This window comes from Mastigoproctus giganteus, chromosome 8 (genome assembly GCF_048544385.1).
Source record: "Mastigoproctus giganteus isolate SK-2022 chromosome 8, ASM4854438v1, whole genome shotgun sequence".
NCBI classification, from domain to species: domain Eukaryota; kingdom Metazoa; phylum Arthropoda; class Arachnida; order Uropygi; family Thelyphonidae; genus Mastigoproctus; species Mastigoproctus giganteus.
Window position 1 is genome coordinate 72,586,828 of NC_143582.1, and position 27,977 is coordinate 72,614,804.

The 27,977-nt window shown below is 37.9% G+C and overlaps 1 protein-coding gene across 1 annotated transcript in view; it reads right to left on the reverse strand.

Annotated features, from left to right (window-relative positions):
- LOC150081627 (glutamyl aminopeptidase-like) overlaps positions 1–27,977 on the reverse strand; it is a 253,803-nt gene that overhangs the window by 160,556 nt on the left and 65,270 nt on the right. The window contains exon 6 of the mRNA XM_090380268.1: positions 5,830–5,964. Coding sequence (XP_090236394.1) covers positions 5,830–5,964 — 135 coding nt within the window. The remainder of the gene's footprint in view (positions 1–5,829; positions 5,965–27,977) is intronic.

A 27,977-nucleotide genomic window follows, 5' to 3' on the forward strand; every position in this document is an offset into this window, starting at 1 on the left:
TTTTTTATATTTGAGGCCTATGTTTCCCATCGCAAATCTATTGATTTTTAATTATTTTTTAAACTATTTGTTACTCTAATATAAGTTCTGCGATTTTTCCATTTTAATTTCTGGAGAGTATCATACGGAAGTGTTATACATACTATATTGAGATAAACTTCTCTTATTATTTTACAATTATTGATATCAACGTAGAATGTATTGAGCATTACAGTTCTGGTTCATACTATCTAAGTTATGTAATACAGTGTACTGTGCTTTACGATATTAATCTGTTACCATCGTATCGCAAAAATATCATAATGTGCACCCAACAACACATCGTTTTTTGGTAATTCATTCCACGACTTTGGAAGTTCAAATTTTCACTATATAACTCCCTAAAATGTTGTTTTTATAGCAGTAGTAGTGGCAGTTGATGCAAGAAAGCAAGTCTATGAGCTTATGCAGCATCAGCAAAAAAAAAAAAAAAAAAAAACACACCTTTCTCTCCAAATGCCTGTCCAGTTCCTCCTTAAATTTATTCAACCTATCAACTTTCACAACGACAGATGGAAGTTTGTTCCAGCAATTAACCACTGGCTAAAGGCAAATTTCCGCACATCTATTCTACATCTGTCTTTTCTTAATTTGAATTTATGCCCCCTTAGGTTCATTTAATTTGAATTTATGCCCCCTTAATCTCAACAAGTGGAAGGATCCTATCAGAATTCGGCGTGCTCAACCCATTCAAGGCCTTATAACACCTCAATCAGATCACCGCACAGGTACCTAGTTTCCAGCCACTGCAATTTGCAGAACTTTAGCCTCTCTTGGTAAGAGGATCCCTTCATTCCCCTCACCAATCTTGTTACCCTTCTCTGTACACGCTCAAGCACATCAACATCCTTCCTAAAATGAGGCCTCCAGACCTGTACGCACAAGGCATGGCCTGACCATTGCCTTATACAGAGGGACAATCATCTCCTTTTCCCTGCTAGCAAAATTCCTATATATCATTGACAAACCCCATGGCCTGCCCTGGCAGCCTGTCTGCATTGCTAAGAAAACTTCATATCTGACTGCACAATTACTCCCAGGTCTTTTTCATTTTCTACCATCTTAAGTGTAGTACCACACAGTTGGTACGTCTCTCTCGGGTTACTTCTACACATATGCAGTACTTTGCATTTGTCAAGGTTAAACTTCAGTTGCCACTTCTCAGCCCATCTGCCCAAATTATCTAGATCCTGTTGCAGCAGCACACTGCCATTACTGTCATTAACAACCCTGCCAACCTATGTATCATCTGCAAACTTCGACATTAAGCCTGATATACCTTCATCAATATCATTGATAAATATACAAAACAACAGTGGATACAACACCAAACCCTGTGGGACTGCACTAATAACATTAGTCCACGAAGAGCAGCACCCATTGATTACTACCCTCTGTCTTCTCCCACTTAACCATCCTTTTATCCGTTGTAGCAACTTATCCTTAATACCATTCTGCTCCAATTTGTGCAATAGTCTTCCATGCGCAACAGTGTCAAAAGCTTTCCTGAAATCCAAATATATGATATCAAAATTATTTTTTGCATCCAGTTCCTTTGTAACCACATCATAATAACCAATCGAATTTGTCAGACAAGACTTTCCCTTAACAAACCCATGCTGTGTCTGAATTATTGCTGCAGTCTTGTCTAGATGATCCTGCAATGCATCTTTAACCAGTGACTCCATTATTTTACCTGGAACAGAAGTTAAACTAACTGGTCTGTAATTACTCGTGTCACCCATTGATCCCCCTTTGTGAATTGGGGATACATTTGCACATCTCCAGTCCGTGGGAACCTCCCCTTGAGTCCAAGGATGCTCTCATAATTATGGCTAAGGGTTTGCTTAGTTGCTTTGCCGCCACCTCCTTTAGAATAACTGGATAGATCCCATCCCCCCTAAGTGCTTTTATTATGTTTAACTTCAACAATTTCTCCTCCACTTTGCTCTCAGTTATTACAAACCACTTTGCTCTCAGTCGAACCATCGATGTCAAGTGGACCAATCAGATTCATCCCATTCCTTTTAGAGTTTATATAAGTAAAGAAATCCTTGCTGTTTTTCTTAGCATCCTTTGCCAAAGATTTCTCGTAATCTGCCTTCGCCTGCCTAACCTCCTTTGTGACCTGATTACAGATTAGCTTATATCTGCCATAGGCTTCTGAGTCGCTTCATAATTAATTTATATGTATCCCATGCATTTTTCTTCTCTGTTACAAGTCTCATTAGTTCATTTGATAACCATTTAGGCCTAAACCTTGAACCATATTTCTTAATAGGTATGAAACTTTTAGTAGCATCCACGATTAACTCCTTGAATACTTCCCACTTAGAATTTACTGTTGGTAACATCTTCAGTTGATCCCACTGTAGAGAATTTAAAAACTGTCTGAGACCACTGTACTCCCCTTTACGGAAGCAAAAACCCTTTCCTTTACCCCCGATGGTAATTAAATCTTGAAGTAAATCCCACATCAGTACACTGTGATCACTGCCACCCAGTGGTTCCTTTATCTGCAAATTCTTAATACACGAATGATCACTGCTGATAACCAGATCAAGAGTATTACCCTCTCTGGTTGCCTCTTGAACATGCTGCTGCAGAAAACAATCATCCAATAAATCCACAAAAGTCTGACTTGTGTATGAGTGACCAAAGCACAAGTTCCAGTCAATATCTGGGAAGTTAAAATCCCCCATTATAAGACATTCTGATTTATTAGCCCACTCTATTTCTCTGTACAATTGTTCATTGTACTCATTCGAGTCATTAGGACTATAAAACACTCCTACTCTTATTTTTGCTTTTGCAGCGCTTATGTCACACCAAACTGACTCAACAGTGCACTGTTCATCTATATCAACTGGGTGCACTTCTTTTGATTTTACGTTTTTCTTCATTAATAGCATAACACCTCCTCCCTTCCTATCCTGTCTATCCTTTCTGTACACATTGTACTCCCCAAATTCCAGTTCTGCATTTCTTATATCTCTGTGACACCATGTCTCTGCTATCCAAACAATATCCGCCTTTGATGTCTTGACCAACACTTAAAATTCATAAAATTTATTTACTATACTTCTAGCATTGGTATATATGGAAGCATACATGCACCAATTCCTATTCCTAGTTACCCTAACACATCCCATTTACCCACCTATTTCACGATGACTGCCATCCATCCCTGAAACCTCCAACACTCCTCGCTCCAGGTCGCTACTTATTCTAATAGAAGTTGTGCAAGAATCACCTTCACCTTTGCCTGCATCTACTGTTAAACTATTAGTCCTTGTATCCCCCCCCCAAGCTAGCAGTTTTCCGACCCACCTAACACTGCCTCGGTAGCATCAGCAAATATTCTTGCACCCTTTCTATTTAAGTGTATCTCATCACTGTAGAAGCAGTCTCTCCTGTTAACAAATTTTTAGTTTAGTGTAAATTGTATTAGTTACCAATTCAAATTATTAACTGCACTACACTTTCATCATTATCATATGTTATAAGAACAAATTTTGAATGGTTTTGTGATATTTTGCTAAAGCACATTAGTCAGAAGTCACAACCATAAAACAATTTGCACTTTCCAGTTTATTGGGCTTTTCTGTTAGTGCATCTAATTATAAATGGGTAGTAAACTCGATGTTATTGCATTTGTGAAAATACCGATAGCTGGAATTGTGTGGGTTTTTATACTTTATCATGGTGAAATGTGTTTGCTCTTTACTGAAATCTTCAATCGCATAAAAAACATAAATAAAATTTCAGAATCTTCTCTTCATTCCTTTTTTTTTTTTTTTGCTTCATAAACTTGTTACTCCGCACAAATCGTGTTAGGTGCATTTTATGCGTTCCGTTAAAAAATGCTTATGCATGCTACTGAAATTTATAAAGAAAAGAGAAGATTATCTTGGAAATAAACACCTCTCAACGCATTTCTGAAGAAGACGACTCCTTGTGCAACAAACCAACGAGTGCCAAACCAATAATGAGTGAGTGATCAACAAGTGTACATTTAGTTGATGATGGTGATGAAGAATAAACATTCTTTAACATTTGTAAGTCATAAATAATTTCTCTATTATTATTTGCTTGATTTTACAGACTATGTTTTCATTTCTTTGAATAAATCAATCATTGTTTAAATGTAAACTAATTAGCTAACTAATTTCGTTGTTGATAACGTAACCCCAATTTTTAACATTATGTCTATAGGAAATAAATTCTCGCTTTACGAGTTTTTGCTTTAAGAGCACGCACTAGGAACGAATTAACTCGTAATGTCAAGAACTACCTGTATCTATAAAATAAAAAATGAGGGTGATAGTGATAGAAGGTAATAAAAAACTGAATTTGTGATACATTTGTGCATTTCAAGTCCACGTGAAGCTCTTCTGAATCCAAAGATGCTCTCTCTATTATGGCTAAGGGTTTGCTTACCTCTTTTGCTGCCTCCCTTAATATAATTTATCCCTAGGCGCATTTGCACGCATATGTATATTTGTGCAAATTAAAGTAATATAAAGAAAAATATATATATATAAAATTAAATTTAAAAAAAAAATGAGGGAGATAGTGATAGAAGGTCATTTACATTTCAAAAAATATGTAAATTAAGAGATAAAATTGATGAAATAAAATAAGAATGTTACCACACAACCCCAGGGACTCACATCTGGTGAGTATGGGCTTGGCACCCTCAGGGTCCTGAGCTGGATATCATCATTTTTCTCTTTCTTGGTGATTCCTCTCTCTCTCTCTCTCTCTCTCTCTCTCTCTCTCTCTCTCTCTCTCTGAATTTTTTTTTTTTTTTTTTTGGCTGATACAGCAGAAGCCTCAGGCTTCCTTCACCATGCAGCTAATGATGATAATAATAATAACTTACAAAACCAACCTCTTGTCAGGTGTTGATGACTAGGATTGCAAACAAAATACCAAAATGTCTTTATTTCTGATAAAAACACAAGTTTTCTGATAAACCACAAGTCAAAGGGGAAAAAGCATAAATAAAAAATGAGAAAAAAAATTTATTATCAACATAAATGAAAATGAAAATTAAATAAACAATTTAATAAGGTCAAAAGGAGGGTTTTTTTGAAAATGGCTTATGAACTTTACAGTTCACAAGTCATTTTCAAACTAATGCTATGTCAGCATGCAGAATAATCTGCACATGCGATTGACTGTTATTACTAGTGGGACAAAATACTAATGAATCCCTAAGCATTACAGCTCACTAGGATTGTCTGTTACTGAAAGATAAAACAAATATCTTTATTTTGTATAACTTCCCCTTTCATAATTTATTAAAATTTATTTAACTGACTTTACAAAATTTGGAATTTTAACTTAAAACAGCCATATGTTACAGTTTCTACTTACCTCAGTAACAAAAAAAAAAAGTGCAGCTAAAAATTAACTTTAAACAAATTTGCATACTTTGTTGCAAGTTTGTTTAAATTGATTGTCTCCACTAACAATCCTACTAGGTATCTCATAGGAGGCTGCCAAAAAAAAAAAAAAAATTGACACATACAGATGTATATTAGACAGTCTGTAGGAATGTAAGTAGGTTGAAAAGAATAAAGCCCATAGGTTGGTTCTAATTTGACTTTTATTTGCATGTTTCTGCCACAAAGTTTTTAAGAGAAATCATTAAGTATAGCTTTTTAAAGTTTAAATTTATATAAATAAATTCAAATTAAATTTGTTTAAGCATGCATGGAAGTGCTGTATTCCTCCACTTCATTTATTTTATCATTCAGTTTATAATAATCATTTGTACATTACCTTATTGTAAGATATGGTATCAAAGACTGAATGAATTTCATCTGGATTTTTAACTTCAACGGTAACAGGGTGAGAATTCTGCAAGCCATCCAAAACCAGAGCAGTCTGTGTAGTATCCACAATGAACTGGTCTAGCTGTTAAAATTAAAGAATATAAATATCAGTATGAAGTAGGTGTGATCTCAAAGACCATTCAACATGAAAGTCTGATAAACATTAATACCAAAATGACAATTATTCAAAGAAAACTTACATAGAGTGCCATTCAAATCTCAACAAAAAATATTGTGCCATAAGAATGCTTAAATTTAAAACATGAATTTCAAGGTTATACACCAGCATTCAAAACTGTATATGATAATGAAATTCTTAATTTCAGGTAAAAATAAGAGCCGACCAGGCTAGTCGGGTGGGTAAAGTGCCTGCCTGGCAACCCAAAGGTCGCAGGTTCGAATCCCACCTCAGCCTTGGATCAGAGTAATGCAAAAACCTTGGGAGGTGCATTATGGCCACAGAAGCCGATGCACTAACAAAAAAAATAAATAAATAAAAAAAAAAAAGAAATAAGAATTTCTTTCTTAGTCTGGCTTCAATCATATGACAACTCAGACACACACAGGTATCATTATGATCCTGCTCAATAAAAAATTCTTGATTAACAGAAAAATCAAGGGAAAAAATATCTTTAAAGATATGAGTTACAGCCAGATAGATGAGTAGAGCAGTTTTTCAAGTTAAAAAAAAAAAAAAAACAAACAAACAAAGTGGATGCCAAATGACCTCTAAAAACAAGTTCCAATGGGTTATCATCTCTAATTCTACAAATGTATAAAGGTTACTAGAAAAGTACTTGAATGAATGCTATGACATATTTTGTCATATCTAAGCATTTTAAGTGAAATTACCAGCCAATATTTCTAAAGCTTTCAAATGTAAATACATACAAGTAAGTTAGGCTGAGCACAAGATTTTGTGCCTTTATCTGCACCATTTAATAAAACTGGAATATCAGTGGGAGGGAGAGCAAGAGCAAAAAATATTTTTATCTTGCTTCTACATAATTTCAAATAAAATTATTTAAATGGGTAATAATATACGAGTAGGGCAAATGTAACGTATGTAATTATAATGGCAAATTAAGTTCTCTATAAAATATCAAACATCTATTTTTATAAAATAAAGCTTCAATACTTGCATATAAACAGCACTTCCTCTGTAGACAGAAGCACTTCTATTTATTTGTAGCAAGTGCTATTACCTAAATGGACCATTTCAGAGATTAATTCCAGATGAAGGACATTCTACAATTGCAGAATGCTGACTATAAGAAATGGAAACACTATGCTGCATTCTAAGCTATTAAAAATTTATTTCAATTTTGGAAAGGCAATTATTTAATTGTGTATTTACACGGCAATACACATGGGACTCACTTCAGTTCTTAAGCAGCTTAAGAACTGAAGCAGCTTTAGGGAAAAATAAATATTATAATAACATTTTAAAAGTTCTAAAAATGCTCAAGAATGTATAAGACAATTGTGGACACAGACACAAAGAAGTGGATTTTTTGTGTTAAGGTGGTCACGGTAAAAAGAAACTGCCAATCGTTCACACTTCTGGTACCTTTTTTTAAAACAAGCTGGAGATATCGTTACTTGGTTGTTAGTCCTAATTGAGGATGCCTAGTTGTCCATTAATGAAGAGACAGTAATCTGATGCTATACATATATTCACTGGAGCATGCTGTGAAAGAGAGTGGCAAGATGAGGTAGCAAGCAACTTTACTGATCTGCTATGACATGTTTGTTTTCATATAACTGACATTAATGCCTTTGGTTTTGGCAAAGGCCTTCCATTACAAGAATTTCACAAAGGTGTGGTTTAACAAATTCAGATTACTCAGAATCAAGAAAAATGTTTTCCCAAAGTAGTCAAAAGCAATAAAGACAAGTGCAAATAAATATTTTTCACTGTAGAGGTAATATATATCATAAATCCATTCACTTGATCTAGTCTCCATTTAACCCTTTATCAGCAAAATATTAGAAGTCCCAAAAATAAAACGAATAATCTACAAACTTTCAGCTTCTTTCAGACCATCTTTTTTAAATAGTTTTGAGTAAGACTCAGTTACTGCAAAGAAATAATCCTGATGATTAACACTCGTGACAAATAATCATATAGACTCCACAAGAGGAATGGGGGTATAACTCTTTTTATGAAAGCCAGTTTAACTGTACCGAAACTAATGTTTTTGGCTCAAATGAATTTTAAGCAAGTGGAATAATGTAACATTTCTTACTGGCTCTAAGTAAGTTATCTGTGGCAAAGTTATGGGTGAATTTTTAAGTGTCTGGGATTTTAGTATTGGAAATAGTAGTGGAAAATGATGCAAGGAAGCAAGCTTATATAGAATCAGCCAAAAAACAACAACAAAAAAAAAAAAAAAAATGCTACCCACCGCATATAGCCATCACCTCTAATAATTTGTCCAATTCTTCCCTAAATTTATTCAAACTATTCACCTCAACAAAAACAGTTAAAATTTCGTTTCAAAAATCAACTACTCACTAGCTGCAAGCAATTTTTGCTTATCTATCATACAACCATTTTATTATTATTTTATTATTAGCCATATGGTACAAGAAAGCCTGAAGCTTATGCTGCACCAGCAAAAATATTTTCTGAGTTACCCTGAGAGAGAGAGAGAGAGTCAAAAGTAGAAAGGAATCATCAAAAAACAGATGTATGATGATATCCAGCTCAGGACCCCGGGTGTGCCAAGCCCATATTCACCAGATGACCCCCCCCCCGGGATTGCTCAATTTAAATTTATATCCCCTTATGTGTGCCATCCAAGCAAGACTTAGGATGACATCCACATCTGATTTACTCAACCTGTTTAGGACCTTAATGTTATGATCAAGTCTCTTCACAGGTGCCTTAATTTCAAGACACTGTAATTTATAGAACTGAAGTCTTTTATGGTAAAAGTTCCCTTTTTGTGTCCTTGACTAATTTTGTTGCTCTTCTCTGCACATCTTCCAACAGATCCTTAAAATAAGGCTCCCAGACCTGTATAGAGTATTCAAGATGAGGACAACCATTGCCTTGTATGACAAGACAAGCACCAAAGGAGGTTAGGCAGGCGAAGGCAGATTACGAGAAATCCATGGCAAAAGATGCTAAGAAAAACAGCAAGGATTTCTTTACTTATATAAACTTTAAAAGGAAGGGGATGAATCTGATTGGTCCACTTGACATCGATGGTTCGACTGTTGATGATCCTGCTCAGATAGCAAACAAACTGAATGAGTATTTTGCATGTACATTCACACATGAGGAATTATTAAGGTTTGAAAATGGCAGAAGGTTATCATATTGTAGCAGGATACTTAATGATTTTGGAATAACTGAAAGCAAAGTGGAGGAGAAATTGTTGAAGTTAAACATGAGAAAAGAACCTGGGGTGGATGGGATCTATCCAGTTATATTAAAGGAGGCAGCAAAGCAACTAAGCAAACCCTTAGCCATACTTATGAGAGCGTCCTTGGACTAAGGGGAGGTTCCCACGGACTGGAGATGTGCAAATGTATCCCCAATTCACAAAAGGGGATCGAAGGGTGACACGAGTAATTACAGACCAGTTAGTTTAACTTCTGTTCCAGGTAAAATAATGGAGTCACTGGTTAAAGATGCATTGCAGGATCATCTAGACAAGACTGCAGCAATAATTCAGACACAGCATGGGTTTGTTAAGGGAAAGTCTTGTCTGACAAATTTGATAGGATATTATGATGTGGTTACAAAGGAACTGGATGCAAAAAATAATTTTGATATCATATATTTGGATTTCAGGAAAGCTTTTGACACTGTCTGTTGTGCATGGAAGACTATTGTACAAATTAGAGCAGAATGGTATTAAGGGTAAGTTGCTACAATGGATAAAAGGATGGTTAAGTGGGAGAAGACAGAAGGTGGTAATCAATGGGTGCTGCGCTTCGTGGACTAATGTTATTAGTGGAGTCCCATAGGGTTCGATGTTAGGTCCACTGTTTTACCTGTTCCAGGTAAAATAATGGAGTCACTGGTTAAAGATGCATTGCAGGATCATCTAGACAAGACTGCAGCAATAATTCAGACACAGCATGGGTTTGTTAAGGGAAAGTCTTGTCTGACAAATTTGATAGGATATTATGATGTGGTTACAAAGGAACTGGATGCAAAAAATAATTTTGATATCATATATTTGGATTTCAGGAAAGCTTTTGACACTGTCTGTTGTGCATGGAAGACTATTGTACAAATTAGAGCAGAATGGTATTAAGGGTAAGTTGCTACAATGGATAAAAGGATGGTTAAGTGGGAGAAGACAGAAGGTGGTAATCAATGGGTGCTGCGCTTCGTGGACTAATGTTATTAGTGGAGTCCCATAGGGTTCGATGTTAGGTCCACTGTTGTTTTGTATATTTATCAATAATATTGATGAAGGTATATCAGGCTTAATGTCGAAGTTTGCAGATGATACAAAGGTTAGCAGGGGTGTTAATGACAGTAACAGCAGTGTGCTACTGCAACAGGATCTAGATAATTTGGAGCAGATGGGCTAAGAAGTGGCAATTGAAGTTTAACCTTGACAAATGCAAAGTACTGCATATGGGTAGAAGTAACCCCAGAGAAATGTACCAACTGTGTGGTACTACACTTAAGGTGGTAGAAAATGAAAGACCTGGGAGTAATTGTGCAGTCAGATATGAAGTTTTCTGAGCAATGCAGACAGGCTGCCAGGGCAGGTCATGGGGTTTTGTCAATGATATATAGGAATTTTGCTAGCAGGGAAAAGGAGGTGATTATCGCTCTGTATAAGGCAAAAATCCCTCTATATAAGGCGAAAAAGGATCTACATCCTTCCTAAAATGAGGCCTCCAGACCTGTACGCAGTACAGGTCTGGAGGCCTCATTTTAGGAAGGATGTGGATTTACTTGAGCATGTACAGAGAAGGGCAACAAGATTGGTGAGGGGAATGAAGGGATCCTCTTACCAAGAGAGGCTCAAGTTCTGCAAATTGCAGTGGCTGGAGACTAGGCAGTTGCGCAGTGATCTGATTGAGGTGTATAAGGCCTTGAATGGGTTGAGCACGCTGAATTCTGATGGGATCCTTCCACTTGTTCAGATTACGAACCTAAGAGAGGTATAAATTCAAATTAAGGAAAGACAGATGTAGAATAGATGTGCGGAAATTTGCCTTTAGCCAGCAGGTGGTTAATTGCTGGAACAAACTTCCAACTGTCGTTGTGGAAGTTGAGAGGTTGAATAAATTTAAGGAGGAACTGGACAGGCATTTGGAGGCAATGGTGCGATTTTTTTTTTTTTTTGGCTGATGCTGCATAAGCTCATACACTTGCTTTCTTGCATCACATGTCGCCACTACTACTACTACTACTACTACTACCTCCTTGCATTAGCTGGCAAAATTCCTGTATATGTCATTGAAAGAATACCATGAGCATGTCTACATTGCTCAGAAAACTTCATGTCACTCTGTACAATTACTCCCAGGTGTTTTTCTATTTCCACTATCTTTAGTGTGGAATCACCCAATTCACATGTTATTCTCAGATTACTGCTTCTCATACACAATACTTTGCACTTGTCAAGGTTAAACTTCAACTGCCAATTCTCAGTACATCTTTCTAGGTTTTCTCACTGCATCATACCCTTATTTCTGTTTAACCACCCTGCCAACCTTTCCTATCATCTGATAAAGACATTGAACTTTGTCTTTATTGATATCATTAATAAATATTGAAAACAATAAAGGGCTGAGCACTGAACCCTGAGAGCCTTCAGTAATAACATTAGTCTAAAAACAATAGTGGCCATTAATAACTATACTCTGCCTCCACTCAATCATACCTTTATCTATATCAATAACTTGACTCTAATGCCACAGGGCTACAATATAACAGTATTTCATGCATAACAGTATCAGAAGCTTTTATTTATTACTATATCATAGTAGCGAGTCAGATTGGTCATACAAGATTTTTCCTTGATGAATCCATGTAGTTATTGTTGTATAACCAGGTCCAACGAGAGGGAAGGGAAGCCAGGACAAATTCCCAGGGCCCGTGCAGCCTGTAGGGCCTGGGCTTTTTTTTTTTACAAATCACCATCATTATTTATGATTTTGTTGCATAATTTCTTTAATCTCTTTGTCGATATGTAATACATAGTAATAACAGTGTTTATAGGTCTGGGCCCCAAACCCGATTTGACTGCATACTTTGTTTATGTATTTTAGCTGCTATCAGTATTTTCGGCCCCTTTGTGGCATTTCTGTTGGTAGCTGCAGGAGGAATTAATCTGATGCAACCGAACTGTGTTCTGCTTCTTGCTTAACAGAAATAACATTGCCAACACCCCAAAATGAACAAAATAACGAGAAGTTATTAAATTTTGATATTGGCCTAAAATCATACTCCACCACCAACGAAATAGAAGATGCTGTTCGACAAGGACCAGAACCATACCCAACAATTTTTCCTCCTGACCAGGATGGAAATAAATTCCCGTGTACATGGTGAATTGTCATTTAAGGAATAATGAAGTAGTTCTTGAAATTGGCGCCTCCGTAGCCAGGTGGGAAGGAGCAGCAGTGCGCATCGCCACCCATCATCGAGCCCATCACCACCAAATATGGAGGATGCGGAAAGGTTAGGGAATGACCACCGCATATCCCCGGAGCAATATGGCCTTAGTTGCTAATGCTCCTAAAAACCAAATAACAACAACAAAAACAGTTCCTCGAAACTGGCTAGTTTGGAGTAAAACCAAACAAGCTTTATTCTGCTTTCCATGTCATCTATTTTGCAAATTACCCAAACTACAGAAATGTATTTTTACAACAGAAATTGGCTGGGGACATTCCAAAAGCTATAAAAAGTTCTTTGACAGAATACCTGATCATGAAAACAGTAGCAATCACATTATGTAGAGTGGTGAAATTTATAAAACAATCTCAATAAAAACACGACAGTGAATTGTTTGTTATTGCACAAAATAAAAAGTGAAACACAAGTAGGGAAAGACTTACTACGGCAATATCTGGATGTAGTTTTGTTTCTTTCCAAATGTGGATTAGCTTTTAGGGAGAGCAGCAACTTGATTGGTGATTCAAAAATGGAAATTTCTTAGGAATGCTAGAGATCATAAGTCATTATGATCCTCTCCTTGATGAGCATTTGAAAAAAGTGAAAGAATCACAAATTGAAAAGAAAAGATTGAAGGTTCATTATTTGTCAGCCGAAATTCAAAATGAATTTATTTTGTGCTGTGCTGAAAATGTTCTTAGCTGCATTTTAAAGGAAAGAGAAGTTGCAAAATACTTTTCTATAATAGTAGATGCAACGCCAGATTCCATCTATATGGAGCAAACGACATTCATTTTGCTCTTGCAAACAAAGAAACAAATGAATATGAAATCTTTGAAAGATTCATGGAATTTGTAGACTGCAATAAGAAAACAGGAGACGTCATTGCAAATTTAATTCTTGAAACACTTAAAAAACGTAATATCCCATTAAGTGAGTGCTGTGCGCAATGATACGATAATGGCTCTAATATGAGTGGAGCATACAAGGACATTCAAGCTCGAATTTTGGAAATTAATCCCCGGCCATTTTTTCTCCTTGTGTTTGTCACAGTTTGAATCTCTATGGTGTTTGAGCGGCAGAATGTTGTCCTGAGATAATAACATTTTTTGGTGTTGTACAGAAGCTGTATAATACAGTGTCTCAAAAATACATGGCATAACTTCAGGAATGAGTTCCTCATATGTAGACAATAAAAATATTTTATATCAACATAGTTCTGGAAATGCTTGGTTTCCGAGTTTTGAAGGTCTGTCTATAACACTTAACTGTTCACATCACCTTATAGTATTTGTTCAAAATGTCTACCTTCTGCCTGAATACCACTGGCAGAACATTACTCGCACAAGGTAATCTGCTGGTGACAAGGCCTGTACCCATTGCAGATGGTAAGGATACAGTTGGTGTTCTCGTAACACTCTCCAAATAGTCGAACGCTGAACAGCTAGTTGCATTGCTATTCTGCGTGTGCTGATTCCAGGAGTGGCATGCACAACATCCAAAATGTCCTCTACTTCAGGAGCCGTAGATCTTTGTCGTCCTCTGTCGGCAGCACGAAGTGTAAAGGTCCCATGTTCACAAAGGTGGCAATAGATACCTTCAAACGTTTTCTTGTCTGGACATCTTCGTTCTGGGAACCTTTTGTGGTACAAATGACGAGCCTCCAGAGCATTGCCATCCGCCAAACCATACATAAAGTGCATATCCGCTTGCTCTTGATTTGAGTACATCGTCAGAATGGAAAACCACCAGATTCTGTCAGTACCTTGTGATGAAGGAAATCACATGCGGGAGATAAGACATTCCGGTTAATACCTCGGGAACCAAGCATTTCCGGAACTAATGTTGATATAAAATATTTTTATTGTCTACTTATGAGGAACTCATTCCTGAAGTTATGCCGTGTATTTTTCAGACACACTGTATATTTAGTTGTAGTCCTCAGAGGTGGGAAATTTTGAAAAAAAAAAAACACCGACTGCTCGCTTCATTCCATGTCCAACACATGTTGGTCTGCTCGAATTGAGGGTGTGAAACCATTTGCACAAAGGCTTCCTTCAATAAAGAAGTCAATCGACATTGAGCTAGAATTAAATCTAACTGCAGAAACTCGAACAGATTTGAATGGTATAAAGACATATATTATGGAGACGGAGTCATTTGAATGCCTCATGATGGCAACAGTTTGGTTCAAAATTCTATCAGCCATAAACTACCGAAGCACAGTCTTACAAGCTCGAAATACCACCATTGACATCAAAGTAGCAAATCTTTCTAGTCTTGACAGATTTGAAAAAGATTAGGAATAGCTGGGAGGCAATTCTAGACGAATGCAAGCTCATAGCTGTAAATTTAAGTATGCAGGCTAAATTTTCAGATCGACGACAAAGGAAGAGGAAAAGAAATGCTGAAGAATCGACAATAATATCAACTGAAGTATTCAAGTTTAATGTGTTTAATGTTCTTTTAGATAGTGTTATTGGTAACATGACAACTCAATTTGATGCAAGAAAATAAATAAACATCGTATTCGGTGTGCTGTAGTTATTTCACAACTTAAATGAGGTAGAAATTCGAGAAAATACAAGAAAACTACAAACAAATATGAAGATGATATTAGCAAACAGTTTTCTGAAGAACTAATACATCTGAAATTGATATATGATGCAAATATACAGGAAAAAATCTTTCACCTATACAGTTGTTCAATCAAATAAAACATCTGAATCTTGAACCACTATTTCCCAATATTGTTATTGCTTTAAGGTATTGGTCACTGGTATTGTACAAAACAATACCAGTGACCTGTGGTATTGTACAATACCAGTGACTGTGGCTCAAGTAGAACGATCTTTTAGTTGCCTATCAAGGATTAAAAATGTGTTACGGTCAACTATGGGTCAAAACTGACTTTGACTTTGGGCTTATTATCAGTCGATGTGGAGCTAGCCCAACACCGGGATTTTTCAAAAGTAATAGTTATTTGCAAGTCGTAAGGCTCGCAAAGCACCTTTGTGATTTAGTCTAAATCCGAGACTCAAGCTGTGATTTTTTGACTTTGTGATCTGATATGATAGTTTACCGAGATTAACCTTATTATACGAGTGGAAAATTTTTGTTAAACAACTATTATTTTGTATTTACCCAATATTGTATTACTATTATTCAATTTTCGTATTATATTACAGAAAAAATAAAGAATAATTTCTATCTACACAGTTGTTTTTTTTTCTATCACTGGCTCCGGAATTATTGTTTTTCCCAGGGCCCGGGCCAACCCTCGGCAGCCCTGTGTATAACTGCACTGCTGTCAGATTGATCCTGTGCATTACTTTTTTCATCAATGACACCATTATTTTTTTCTGGAAAGGTAGTCAAGTTTACTTACCTCTTTTGCTGCTTCTTTTAATATAATTGAATAGATTCCATCAGCCCCAGGTACCTAATTTATTTTAGCCTCAACAACTTCTCTTCCACTTTCCTCTCAGTTAGCATTAGTAGAGGCATTTGATGCAAGAAAGCAAGCTTATGCAGCATCAGCCAAAAAAAAAAAAGAAAGTAACATAAATAAAAATAACCACTTCCACTTCACCCCTCTGTTCGTTCGAAATACCTGTCCAGCTGAGCCTTAAACTTATTTAGGCTATCAACTTCCACGACAAGGGATGGAAGTCTGTTCCACCTACCAACCACCTGCTGGCTAAAGGCAAATTTCCGCACATCTATCCTACATCTGTCTTTCCTCAATTTGAATTTATGCCCTCTCAGGTGATTATTCTGAGCTAGAGGAAGAATCCCATCAGCATTGAGCATGCTTAAACCATTCAAGGCTTTATACACCTCTATCAGATCACCTCGCTGGTGCCTAGTCTCCAGACACTGTAATTTGCAAAACTTAAGCCTTTCTTCGTAAGAGCACCCCTTTGTTCCATTCACTAATCTTGTTGCCCTTCTCTGTACTCGTTCCAGCAGCTCTACATCCTTCTTGAAATGAGGCCTCCAGACCTGTATACAGTACTCTAGGTGTGGCCTGACCATTGCCTTGTACAATGGAATAATCACCTCCTTATCCCTGCTAGAAAAATTCCTATATATCATTGACAATACACGATGAGCTACTCTTGCAGCCCGTCTGCGCTGCTCAGAGAACTTCATATCTGCCTGCACAACCACCCCCAGGTCCCTTTCATTCTCTACCACTGTCGGTGTAGTACCACAAAGTTGATACGTTGCTCTGGGGTTGCTGTTTCCCATATGTAGTACTTTACATTTGTCAATGTTAAACTTCATTTGCCACCTCGAAGCCCATCTGCTCAACCTTTCCAAATCCTGTTGCAGTAGCATAGTGTCAGTAGTGTCCTTGACAACCCTGCCAACCTTCGTATCATCTGCAAACTTGGACATTAAGCCTGATATACCATCATCAATATCATTTATAAATACAGAAAACAATAAAGGACCCAATACTGAACCCTGAGGGACTCCACTAATAACATTAGTCCACGATGAGCAGTGTCCATTGATTACCACTCTCTGTCTTCTCCCTCTCAACCACCCCTTTATCCATAGCAGCAATTTGCCTCCAATGCCACATGCTCCAATTTGTGCAGCAGTCTTCCATGTGCAACAGTATCAAAAGCCTTTCTACGATCCAAGTATATAATATCAAAGTTATTCCCTGCATCCAGTTCTTTTGTGACTGCATCATAGTATCCAATCAAATTGGTCAGGCAAGACTTACCCTTAACAAAACCATGCTGTGTCCTAGCTATAACTGAAGTTTTGTCTAGATGATCCTGCAGTGCTTCTTCAACCAGTGCCTCCATTAATTTTCCGGGAACAGAAGTTAAACTCACAGGTCTATAATTACTTGTGTCAGCCTTTGATCCCCCTTTGTGAATTGGGGTCACATTTGCACATCTCCAGTCCGTGGGGACCTCCCCTGAGTCCAAGGAAGCTCTCATAATTATGGCTAAGGGTTTGCTTACTTCCTTTGCTGCCTCCTTTAATATAACTGGATAGATCCCATCCACCCCAGGTGCCTTTCTTGTGTTTATCTTCAACAATTTCTCCTCCACTTTGCTCTCAGTTATTACAAGATTCTCTAGCTTACTGCTAGAGTTGAATACACCTCTGGCATTCCCCTCGCTGAATAACTCCTCATGTGTGAATGTCGATGCAAAATATTCATTTAGTTTGTTAGCTACCTGAGCAGGGTCATCAACAGTTGACCCATCGATCTCAAGTGGACCAATCTGATTCATCCCCTTCCTTCTAGAGTTTACATAAGTAAAGAACTCTTTGCTGTTTTTCTTCGCATCCCTTGCCAAGGATCTGTCGTAATCTGCCTTCGCCTGCCTAACCTCCTTTGTAACTTGGTTACAGATCAACTTGTATCTATCATAGGCGTCTGAGTCACGTGTTAATTTGTATGTATCCCATGCATTTTTCTTCTCTGCCATATGCCTCATTAGTTCATCTGACATCCATTTAGGCCTAAACCTTGAACAATATTTCTAAGTTGGTATGTAAAGCCTAGTAGCTTCCAAGATAAGTTCTTTGAATGCTTCCCATTTTGAATTTGCTGTTGGCAATATCATCAGTTGATCCCACTGTATAGAATTTAAATACTGTCAGTCCATTGTAGTCGCCTTTACGAAAGCAATACCCCTTCCCTTTACCCCTAATGGTAGTTACCTCTTTGAGTAACTCCCACTTCAGCACACTGTGATCACTGCCACCTAGTGGTTCATTTATCTGCAGATTCTTAATGCATGTAGAATCACTACTGATAATCAAATCAAGAGTATTACTCCCTCTAGTTGCCTCCCGAACATGCTGATGTAGAAAACAATCATCCAATAAATCCACAAAAGCCCTGCTAGTGTGTGAGTGACCAGCCCCCAAATTCCAGTCAATATCTGGGAAATTAAAATCTCTCATTATAAGACTCTCTGATTTACTGGCCCACTCTATTTCTCCGAACAGTTTCTTATTATACTCATCAGAGTCATTAGGCCTATAGCACACTCCTACTCTCAATTTTGATCTCCCAATGCTTATGTCACACCAAACTGACTCGACACTGCACTGTCCAGCGATGTCGATTGGCTTCACTTCCTTGGATTTTATGTGTTTTTTAACTAATAGCATAACCCCTCCTCCCTTCCTATCCTGTCTATCCTTTCTGTAGACATTGTACTCCCCAAATTCCAGTTCTGCATTCCTTATATCTGTGTGACACCACATCTCTGAAATCCCCACAATATCTGCCTTTGATGTTTTGAGCAATACCTCAAATTCATCAAATTTATTTACTAAACTCCAGGTGTGTACGCAAGTATACATGCACCTGTTCTTTTTCTTAGCTACCCTAACACAACCCATGTGTTTACTTGTACCCCAATGATTCCCAGCAGTCTCTGAAATATCCTGCATTTTATTTTCCAGGCTGCTGCTCATTCCAATAGAAGCAGTGCAAGAATCACTTTCACCTCTGCCAGTGGCTACTGTTAATCTATTAGTCCTTGTATCCCCCCCCAATCTAGCAGTTTTACGACCCATCTAACACTGCCTCGATGGCATCAGCAAACATTCTTGCACCCTTTCTATTTAAGTGTATCCCATCCCTGTAGAAGCAGTCTCTCCTGTTAACAAGTACAGACCAGGCTGAAAAAAATTTTACCCCTTGAGCCCTGCACAATCTTTCCAGGGCCGAATTGATTGACAGGGCTCTCATCATATACTCCCTCCTATCGTGTCTGGGCAGAATTGCAGACACTTTCAAGTTATCACAAAACCATTCAGCTCCCAGTTATAAGTTATTATACTTCAGTTATGCCCATCCCTAAACACTTCTTCATGCATGAATGTAGATGCAAAGTATTTATTTAGTTTGTAAGCAAGCATAATAGGCTCATCAATGCCATTCGTATTGACTATAACCATTGGTGGTTCATTCCTTTGCTTCTAGTGTTAACATAAACAAAAAAAAACTCTTTGCTACTTTTCTTTGAATTCCTAGTGAATGACTTCTTGCAATCTGCCTTAGCTTGCCTAATCCCTTAATTTGAATGTTTTGAAAAGAGGTAGGAGGTGTTAAGGCAAAGGATATTATGACAGCTTAAGATGCTCCATGGTCTCTATCAGCTGGTAAACAGCACACAGAGTGGGAATACATTAGAATTATGATATACCTTTAAAGCCATAGTCACAAAAGTCATGAATGCATACACAGCATTAAGAACTTATAGAATGAGGATGCAGATGGATGAATAATGAACTAGCCAATTTAAAATAAAAATACAGCATGGAAAACTTAGAGCAATAAAAAGTACTGAAGTCTATAACAGCTACAAGTCGACCTTTAATACTACCATAGAAGTTAGGCTGGGAAAGGCAAAGAGTGGGGACAAGGAATCCTTTGCATATATCAATACAAAGTAGAGAAGAATGAAACTGATTTGGACCCTTGTAAAAGCTTTGGGAGGGCCTTAGATGACCCAGCTGATTTTGTGGATGAATTTAACAGGTACATTTCATAGATATTTAGATGAAATGCCCTTTATGTTGAGGAGACACTGTGAAAATGAAGCTGGAAAGCATGAAATTTACAAAATTGAAATTTCAGATCATTCATTAGAAAAATGTTTGAGCCTAAGGGTGAGTAAAGGTAGTAGTAGTAGTAGTATGAGTAGTGGCATGTGATGCAAGAACGCAAGTGTATGAGCTTATGTAGCATCAGCCAAAAAAAAAAAAAAAAAAAAAAAATCACACCATCTCTAAATGCCTGTCCAGTTCCTTCTTAAATTTATTCAACCTATCAACTTCCACAACGAGAGATGGAAGTTTGTTCCAGCAATTAACTACCCGCTGGCTAAAGGCAAATTTCCGCACATCTATTCTACATCTGTCTTTTCTTAATTTGAATTTATGCCCCCCTTAGGTTCGTAATCTGAACAAGTGGAAGGATCCCATCAGAATTCAGCGTGCTCGATCCATTCAAGGCCTTATACACCTCAATCAGATCACCACGCAGGTGCCTAGTCTCCAGCCACTGCAATTTGCAGAACTTAAGCCTCTCTTGGTAAGAGGATCCCTTCACTCCCCTCACCAACCTTGTTGCCCTTCTCTGTACACGCTCAAGTAAATCTACATTCTTCCTAAAATGAGGCCTCCAGACCTGTATGCAGTACTCAAGGCGTGGCCTGACCATTGCCTTATGCAGAGGAACAATCACCTCCTTCTCCCTGCTAGTAAAATTCCTATATATCATTGACAAAACCCCATGACCTGCCCTGGCAGCCTGTCTGCATTGCTCAGAAAACTTCATATCTGACTGCACAATTACTCCCAGGTCTTTTTCATTTTCTACCACCTTAAGTGTAGGGCCACACAGTTGTTATGTTTCTCTAGGGTTACTTCTACCCATATGCAGTACTTTGCATTTGTCAAGGTTAAACTTCAGTTGCCACTTCTTAGCCCATCTGCCCAAATTATCTAGATCCTGTTGCAGTAGCACACTGCCATTACTGTCATTAACAACCCTGCCAACCTTTGTATCATCTGCAAACTTCAACATTACGCCTGATATACCTTCATCAATATCATTGATAAATATACAAAACAACAGTGGACCTAACACCGAACCCTGTGGGACTCCACTAATAACATTAGTCCATGAAGAGCAGCACCCATTGATTACCACCCTCTGTCTTCTCCCACTTAACCATCCTTTTATCCATTGTAGCAACTTACTCTTAATACCATTCTGCTCCAATCTGTACAATAGTCTTCCATGCGCAACAGTGTCAAAAGCTTTCCTGAAATCCAAATATATGATATCAAAATTATTTTTTGCATCCAGTTCCTTTGTAACCACATCATAATATCCTATCAAATTTGTCAGACAAGACCGTCCCTTAACAAACCCATGCTGTGTCTGAATTATTGCTGCAGTCTTGTCTAGATGATCCTGCAATGCATCTTTAACCAGTGACTCCATTATTTTACCCGGAACAGAAGTTAAACTAACTGGTCTGTATTTACTCGTGTCACCCTTCGATCTCCCCTTCGTGAATTGGGGATACATTTGCACATCTCCAGGTCCTGGAGTTGATGGTGTATACCCAGTAATTTGAAGGAAGGCAGCAAAAGAGTATATTGAACCATTAAAATTAATTATGAGTACTTCACTGAACTCATGAGAGATTTCCTTGAATTGGAGAAGTGCCAATGTATTGCCAAAACATGAAGGCAGTTCGAAGGATGACGTGCAGACTGATGAGTCTGAATCACTGGTAAAGCAAATCATGGAGCCAGTGATCAAGAGTTCATTACAAGATCATTTAGACAGAAATGGAATTCTAAAGGAAACAACATGGTTTCTTAAAGGGAAATCATGTTTAACAAACCTGGTTGGTTATTTTGACAGAGTCATTCATGAGCTGGATTCAGGAAATAACTTTAACAGTGTTTTACTTGGATTTCAGCAATCATTTCACTCAATACGGTGGAACATGGAATCATGGGGAAAATACTTAGATGAATCATAGGATGGCTACAGGCCAGGAAGCAGATGATCATAATTAATGGTTATTCTTCAGATTGGGCTAAAGTGAGAAATTGGGTTTACTCAAGGATAATACTGGGACCACTGCTGTTTTTATTTTCTTAATCAACATTAACAAGGGATAGAGGGAGTGATGTTAAAATTGTAGATAGTGTCAAGATCAGTACAGTAATTACTGATCAGCAACAAACAGAGCTTCTTCAGGGCAACTTAAGACTTCAGAGATGGTCAAAAAAGTGGCAGCTATCTTTTAATTAAGCAAAATGCAAGGTTTAACATGGGGAATAGCAACCCCAAAATAACTTGCACTCTTGGCAGGGTTAAACTAAAAGCAGTACAGAAAGAAAGGGATTTTGGAGTTCTGGTATGGTCAGACATTAAGTTCAGTGACCAGTTTAGACTGGTGGAAAGGAAGGTCCATGGTGTCCTATCAATGGTTTATCAAACATTTGCTCATAGAGATAGGGATGTTATCCCATTATATAAGGCAAGTGTAAAAACACTTTTCGGGTGTTCAGTACAGAAACTATATCTTAAAAAAAAAAGACATGAGCTTCTTAATAAAATCTGAAGATGGGATAAGGGTGAAACTTTCAATACTGTAAATGATTCCAGAACTAGGGGCCATAAATTCAAATTATGGTAGAAATGGGTTTAGAGTATATTGCAGGAAGTTTATTTTTATGTAGCAAATTTTTAAATAATGGAATAAGTTTCCTCAATGGGTGATTGAGGCAAAAAAAAAAATAAGATCAACTGGATTGATACCTACTTGAGAAGGGAGTCAAACAGGTAGTTTATTTTATTATAATTAATGTTAATTAATTAAATTTTCTTTGGTTGGCAGAGCAAAAGCCAAGTCTTCATTGCAGTAATACTAACGGCTAATACTAACACTAATGTTCTACCCAATCCTTTACAAAAATACAAAAACCCTTGACTTAACCTCAGCTCAGCCACCCCTTGCCAATTCCTAGTTCATTGCTTTTAACCAGACCACTCTACAGCTGCTGACACTAACTTTAGCCACTGGGTATATTCACTTCTGAAAACCCTGCTTACAGAGTAGGATTTTTGCTGACATTTTCAGCACTTCATGTCTTAATCTGGTGGCTCCAGCCAATCCTCCCCAATGTAGGATGCTGATCAGCATGCTAACTGCATCACCGAGGATAGGATAAATGCTGACACCGAGCTACACTCCCAGTGTGGGATGTTCTGATTTTAGAGAATCATCACTGCTAACCCTGGAATACTCCAGTGTAGGCAGGATAAGGGTAAGTCTGTCTAGGATAAGGTCCTCACAGTTGAGATAGCACAAGCACATAGGGTCACCTTCATCGTGGAGGAGGTCCTACACGATGAAGGATATTGTGTCTATTGCTGACATGGGCAGTCACTTGTCCTCATGTCGGATTCCCTCCAACAAAGCCATGGGGACACCTTGTTCCTAGCCACATCCTCAGGGGAAGTAAATATGCTAGTACAAGGGACCTTGAGCCCAGTACAGGATTGTACCACTGATAGTTTCTCTTCTCAGTGTTCTACAGTTGCTAACCATGGTTCAAGGTTGGAACCCTGGAGGACAACTCTCTCCTCCAGACACACTCACCAAGTGCAGAGTGTGTCTAGAAATTAGGCATCAACTCAGCGTTCTACTGGGTGTCTATGAGAGCTTGAGGTGTAGAGTAGATGCCCTTGAAGAAATTAATATGAGGGGCCCATCAAGCTCTCAGCTGCCCAACTCAAAGTCAGAGCTGACTCCTGGGCATCAGGCAACACAGCGGCAATCACCAAGGCAGAATGCGAAGGTCCCAAAGGAACTAGTTATTGTTGGTGACTCTATTGTCAGGGAGATGGGGAATATATTGTGTAAAAAGGATAGATGGAACAGGACCAGGGTATGTCTGCCAGGGGCAAAAGTTGATGACATTATAAAGAATATATCATCTTTTAAGGGCTCAAAAGGTGATATTGTTGTACATGTTGGTACCATTGACATTAAGAGTAGGAGATCTGCAGATTTACTTAAGTACAGGTCAATGTTGCAAAAAAGTCGTGAGTTAAGAGTTAAATTTGAAAGTGTCTGCAATTCTGCCCAGACAAGATAGGAGGGAGTACATGATGAGAGCCTTGTCGATCAATTCGGCCCTGGAGGGAATGTGCAAGGCTCAAGAGGTAGAATTTTTTTCAGCGTGGTCTGTGCTTGTTAACAGGAGAGACTGCTTCTACAGGGATGGGATACACTTAAATGGAAAGGGTGCAAGAATATTTGCTGATGCTATTGAGGCAGTGTTATTGAGGAGGGAATGTGCAAGGCTCAAGGGGTAGAATTTTTTTTAGTATGGTCTGTGCTTGTTAACAGAAGACACTGCTTCTACAAGGATGGGATACACTTAAATAGAAAGGGTGCAAGAATATTTGCTGATGCTATCGAGGCAGTGTTAGGTGGGTCGGAAAATTGCTAGCTTGGGTGGATTCACAGACTAAAAGGTTAAAAGTAGCAGCAGGCAGAGGTGAAGGTGATTCTTGCACAACTTCTATTAGAATAAGTAGCAACCTGGAGCGAGGGGTGCTGGGGGGTTTCAGGGACTGATGGCAGTCATGGTGAAACAGGTGGGTATATGGGATGTGTGAGGGTAACTAGGAATAGGAATAGGTGCATGTATACCAATGCTAGAAGTATAGTAAATAAATTTGATGAATTTGAAGTGTTGGTCAAGACATCAAAGGTGGATATTGTTGGCATATCAGAGACGTGGTGTCACATTGACATTAGGAATTCAGAACTGGAATTTGGGAAGTACAATTGTACAGAAAGGATAGGAAGGTAGGTGTTATGCTGTTAATTAAGAAAAACATAAAATCAAAAGAAGTGCATCCAGTTGATATAGATGAACAGTGCACTGTTCAGTCAGTCTGGTGTGACATAAGCACTGCGAAAGCAAAAATAAGAGTAGTAGTGCGTTATAGGCCTAATGACTCAAATGAGTACAATGAACAATTGTACAGAGAAATAGAGTGGGCTAGTAAATCAGAATGTCTTATAATGGGGGATTTTAACTTCCCAGATATTGACTGGAACTTGTGGGTTGGTCATTCACACACTAGTAAGACTTTTGTGGATTTATTGGATGATTGTTTTCTGCAGCAGCATGTTCAAGACGCAACCAGAGAGGGTAATACTCTTGATCTGGTTATCAGCAGTGATCATTCGTGTATTAAGAATTTGCAGATAAAGGAACCACTAGGTGGCAGTGATCACAGTGTACTGATGTGGGATTTACTTAAAGATATAATTACCATCAGTGGTAAAGGGAACAGTTTTTGCTTCCGTAAAGGTGAGTACAGTGGTCACAGACAGTTTTTAAATTCTGTACAGTGCGATCAACTGACGATGTTACCAACAGTAAATTCTAAGTGGGAAGCATTCAAGGAATTAATGGCGGATGCTACTAAAAGTTTCATACCTATTAAGAAATATTGTTCAAGTTTAGGCCTAAATGGTTATCAAATGAACTAATGAGACTTGTGACAGAGAAAAAAAATGCATGGGATGCATATAAATTATCAAGCGACTCAGAAGCCTATGTCAGATATAAGCTAGTCTGTAATCAGGTCACAAAGGAGGTTAGGCAGGCGAAGGCAGATTACGAAAAATCTTTGGCAAAGGATGCTAAGAAAAACAGCAAGGATTTCTTTACTTATATAAACTCTAAAAGGAGGGGTTGAATCTGATTGGTCTACTTGATATCAATGGTGCGACTGTTGATGGTTCTGCTCAGATGGCAAACAAACTGAATCAGTATTCTGCATCTACATTCACACATGAGGAGTTATTAAGGTTTGAAAATGGCAGAAGGTTATCAAATTGTAGCAGGGTGCTTAATGATTTTGTAATAACTGAGAACAAAGTGGAGGAGAAATTGTTGAAGTTAAACATAACAAAGGCACCTGGGGTGGATGGGATCTATCCAGTTATATTAAAGGAGGCGGCAAAGCAACTAAGCAAACCCTTAACCATAATTATTTATAAGAGCATCCTTGGACTCAGGGGAGGTACTCGCAGATTGGAGATGTGCAAATGTATCCCCAATTCACAAAGGGGGATCGAAGGGTGACACGAGTAATTACAGACCAGTTAGTTTAACTTCTGTTCCAGGTAAAATAATGGAGTCACTGGTTAAAGATGCATTGCAGGATCATCTAGACAAGACTGCAGCAATAATTCAGATACAGCATGGGTTTGTTAAGGGGAAAGTCTTGTCTGACAAATTTGATAGGATATTATGATGTGGTTACAAAGGAACTGGATGCAAAAAATAATTTTGATATCATATATTTGGATTTCAGGAAAGCTTTTGACACTGTTACGCATGGAAGACTATTGTACAGATTGGAGCAGAATGGTATTAAGGGTAATTTGCTACAATGGATAAAAGGATGGTTGAGTGGGAGAAGACAGAGTATGGTAATTAATGGGTGCTGCTCTTCGTGGACTAATGTTATTAGTGTTGTCCCACAGGATTCGGTTTTGGGTCCACTGTTGTTTTGTATATTTATCAATGATATCGATGAAGGTATATCAGGCTTAGTGTCGAAGTTTGCAGATGATACAAAGGTTGGCAGGGTTGTTAATGACAGTAATGGCAGTGTGCTACTGCAACAGGATCTAGAAAATTTGGGCAGATGGGTTAAGAAGTGGCAACTGAAGTTTAACCTTGACAAATGCAAAATACTGCATATGAGTACAAGTAACCCCAGAGAAACGTACCAACTGTGTGGTACTACATTTAAGGTGGTAGAAAATGAAAAAGACCTGGGAGTAATTGTGCAGTCAGATATAAAGTTTTCTGAGTAATGCAGACAGGCTCCCAGGGCAGGTCATGGGGTTTTGTCAATGATATATAGGAATTTTGCTAGAAGGGAAAAGGAAGTGATTGTCCCTCTGTATAAGGCAATGGTCAGGCCAAGCCTTGAGTACTGCGTACAGTTCTGGAGGCCTCATTTTAGGAAGGATGTAGATTTGCTTGAACATGTACAGAGAAGGGCAACAAGATTGGTGAGGGGAATGAAGGGATCCTCTTACCAAGAGAGGCTTAAGTTCTGCAAATTGTAGTGGCTGGAGACTAGGCATCTGCGCGGTGATCTGATTGAGGTGTATAAGGCCCTGAATGAGTTGAGCACGCTGAATTCTGATGGGATCCTTCCACTTGTTCACATTATGAACCTAAGGAGGCATAAAATAATGCAAGAAAGCATCACATAACATGTGATGCTTTCTTGCATCACATGCCTTGCATCACAGTCATTTTTTATATATATATACTATTCACAATCATTTATTCGGTCACTGCTTAGCTTATACACATGACCTGCCATTCATACCACAATTTAAAGAATTTAAGCGGCAGTGATTTTTAAAGAAAAAAGTTTTTTTTAACATTTTCACACTAATTGAACAATTAATTGATATTCTCATTCATTCAACCAACATATTTCTTCATCTGAATACTCTGAGTAGGACAGGGCACGTACTTTTTTTTTTTTTTTTTGTTGCAGGTTAAGTGGATTCACTTCCCACCCAGCACATATACTGACCCATGCATGTACACATGCACTCATACAGATACAAAACATTCACCCTTATACACACATACACTCATATGCAATTACAGACCTTATACATTTATGTATAAGGTCTGTAATTGCATTACAGACCTTATACATAAGGTCTATAATGCAATTACACTGATTTATGTGTGGTAAACGTGTATACCACACATAAATCAGTGTGGTATACACGTTTATACACCCTTACATACTAACTCTTAACATACAGGGAATTATATTTAATCTGTTATATTCTAACTTACAACCTATACATAATGTAAACTCTTGCATTCAATCTCAGCTTTACAGG